The sequence below is a fragment of the Mytilus californianus genome, unplaced genomic scaffold (assembly GCF_021869535.1).
Source record: "Mytilus californianus isolate M0D057914Y unplaced genomic scaffold, xbMytCali1.0.p SCAF_7, whole genome shotgun sequence".
NCBI lineage: Eukaryota > Metazoa > Mollusca > Bivalvia > Mytilida > Mytilidae > Mytilus > Mytilus californianus.
In genome coordinates this window covers 67,919,632-67,922,275 of record NW_026262723.1, presented here as the reverse complement: position 1 = coordinate 67,922,275, position 2,644 = coordinate 67,919,632, and the positions used below count along the sequence as shown (strand labels likewise).

General features: G+C 33.0%; 1 protein-coding gene across 1 annotated transcript; it reads left to right on the top strand.

The window, feature by feature from the left end:
- Nucleotides 1-646: 646 nt before the first annotated feature.
- LOC127709510 (uncharacterized) lies at nucleotides 647-2,182 on the top strand (the record flags this gene model as incomplete). Its single annotated transcript, XM_052215116.1, has 1 exon — nucleotides 647-2,182. A coding segment is annotated over one exon (1,536 nt), but the record flags the coding sequence as incomplete, so codon positions are not given.
- Between the last annotated feature and the right edge of the window lie 462 nt (nucleotides 2,183-2,644).

Here is a 2,644-nt window from a genome sequence, read left to right as displayed (position 1 = left end):
GTGTTTTAGTTGTCTATTGGTAGAAGTGGTGCTATGTTAAGAACATAAGGTATAAAGAAGACGTATAATTCAGTTAAAAAATTGTATTAAATCTGGAAAAATATGCCAAGTGTGTCTCGTTTTTAATTAACCTGCATCTAGCTAACAATCTGTAAGAGTTAATTTTGGAAAATACATTACATGAAAGCAATTCTAATTTGAATATCAATTTGTGATTTAGGTTGAGCAAAAAGAAGATACAGAAAATGAATAACACGAAAAAAGAATCAAAACAGTTTTATCAATACCTGTGTCAAAAAATTGGATGTGAAAAGGTTGTAAAAGCTAGACGTTTAAAATACACAATATGTGATATTGGATTCAAATGCGAGTGTCCTATTATTAGCAGCGGGAGTAAAGCAGAAGGGCTTAATTTAAAAGGAAGTGACCTTGATATTATGTTTATTAATCCTGATATTATTGTATACGAAACAGAACCAGATGCGTTGAAAAGAAATAAGATAGAACTAATCATGGAGACGAGGGATACACAACCATGCTTCTCATTTTTACGACTAATATCTCCTTACAACATTTTGGATAAATCTGATAGGCAATTATTGCAGACTATTGGGCCAAATAAATTAGTTTCAAGTGAATTATACAAACTCGGTCTTCTAAAACAAGCAACAGAACAAATATCATATACTTTAATAAAATTCATGGTCCCTGTGTTGCAGATGCAAATGATGACTTTGACTTTGCGTTTTGTTTCAAATGTGATCAGTGGATATCGGCTGCTTGCCCATGGATTACTAGAGCACGTGCAAGATGGCCTTCACCTGAACTAATCTCAAAAATAGTTACATGTGGTGTGTTATTTGTCCCCATTGGTATTAAAAAATCCCAAAACGAAGGTCTTGAGTGGCGTATTTCATTTTCAATCGCAGAAAAAATGCTTATTTATTCATTTACTCACACCCAGTTGCTTTGTTACTCTTTGTTGAAAATTTTGCTCAAGGAAATAGTCGAAAAATGCAAAAATTTGAAAGAATTGCTGTGTTCTTATTTCCTGAAGACACTGATGTTCTGGATTTCAGAAGAACTGGACCCGTCTGTTTGGAGGCCAGACAATATCATACCATGTTACCATGGTTGTTTAGAAAGACTTATATACTGCATTGAGTATTCGACTCTGCTGCATTATTTCATCCCTGAAAATAATTTGTTTTATTCAAGATTCAGTATAGAAGATAAAGAACGACTGATCAAGACCCTTAGAATTTCCTTTGAACTCGGGATTCAGTGTTTCAACGCTTCAAGTACTCTAAGTGATTACACCGATTTCATCTTCAGCTCACGCAGTACAAACTCTAGAGTTATTACGGAAATTGTTGAAACATTTTCTTTTAGTGTCAATATTTCAAGATTGCTCTTCAGTTTACTACACCATTCTAGAACTGATTTATCAAGAGATATATTTACTGTCTTTCTTTCGCGTGCACACCAGTTTGCACCACAGTCACAAATTGTTTCACACTATATAAACAACAAACATCAATATATGAAATACAAACATGACATCAGTCATTTGTTGATGAGTTTGAATTCAGATGCAGTATCAGGTTGGTTGCTATTGGCGTCTTTCTTCTATCTTCGTAAAAATTATACAGCATCGTTGCGTGTAATAAACTATGCTTTGTTGAAGTGCACCGATGACAAAATTCCCTTTAAGGTTCACCCTAGTTGTGAAATTAAACTAAATCGAACACAGAAATATTCCTTAGAATCGATGCAAAAAGAAAAGCTTTTCAAGATCTTGAAAACAACAAAACGTGATGATCTACATTTTATAGAAGAATCGGAAATCATTCCAGAAGAACTGCAACTGGAAGTAGAGGAACGTTCTACAATAATACGCGCTGAACCGTTTGCACATTTTCTGAGTTTTCTGTGTTATTTTCATTCACGTGACCTTACTTCAGCCATAAATTCTATGCAACAAATAATGCATATAATGAACACAAATTTTACAAATGACGATTTCGAATCTTTCTATGTATTTTCCTACCCAATAATACTTTTAGGAATATGTTGGCAAATGACAGGAAAAACAGCAATGACGAGACGATCTTTTGAACTTATAGCTGTATGCGATGAATACAAACTGACCAGTGCTGCATTGAGACTCTCTCGTATATAAATATATTTTTTTAATGAAATTTAATATTTTTCATATGATTTAATAGTTTTGTTTTATAAAATTTAAAACTGAGAGTTTATTTTATACTTCTTTTATCTTTTAAAAGACTTGTTTTAATAGTACAATTTTTCAACAACGATTTTATGTATGCGAGGGGTCTTTTGCTTGGCCTCTCAATAGTATAAAACATTCATTATCAGAACTTCAACTTTCATTCCTCATCCTAAACTTAAAGAAGTTTACAATTATTGGTCCAATATAAAAAATAAGGAGATGTGGTATGATTACCAAATTAAATGAGAAAACTACCCACCAGAGTTCATTTAAAGTGGATATAAGCTATACGGCCTTCAACAATGAGAAAAACCCATACCCCTATAGTCGGCTATAAAAGGCCCCGACATGAAAACAATGTGAAACAATTCAAACGAGAAAGCAAACGGCATAATTTATGACAAAACG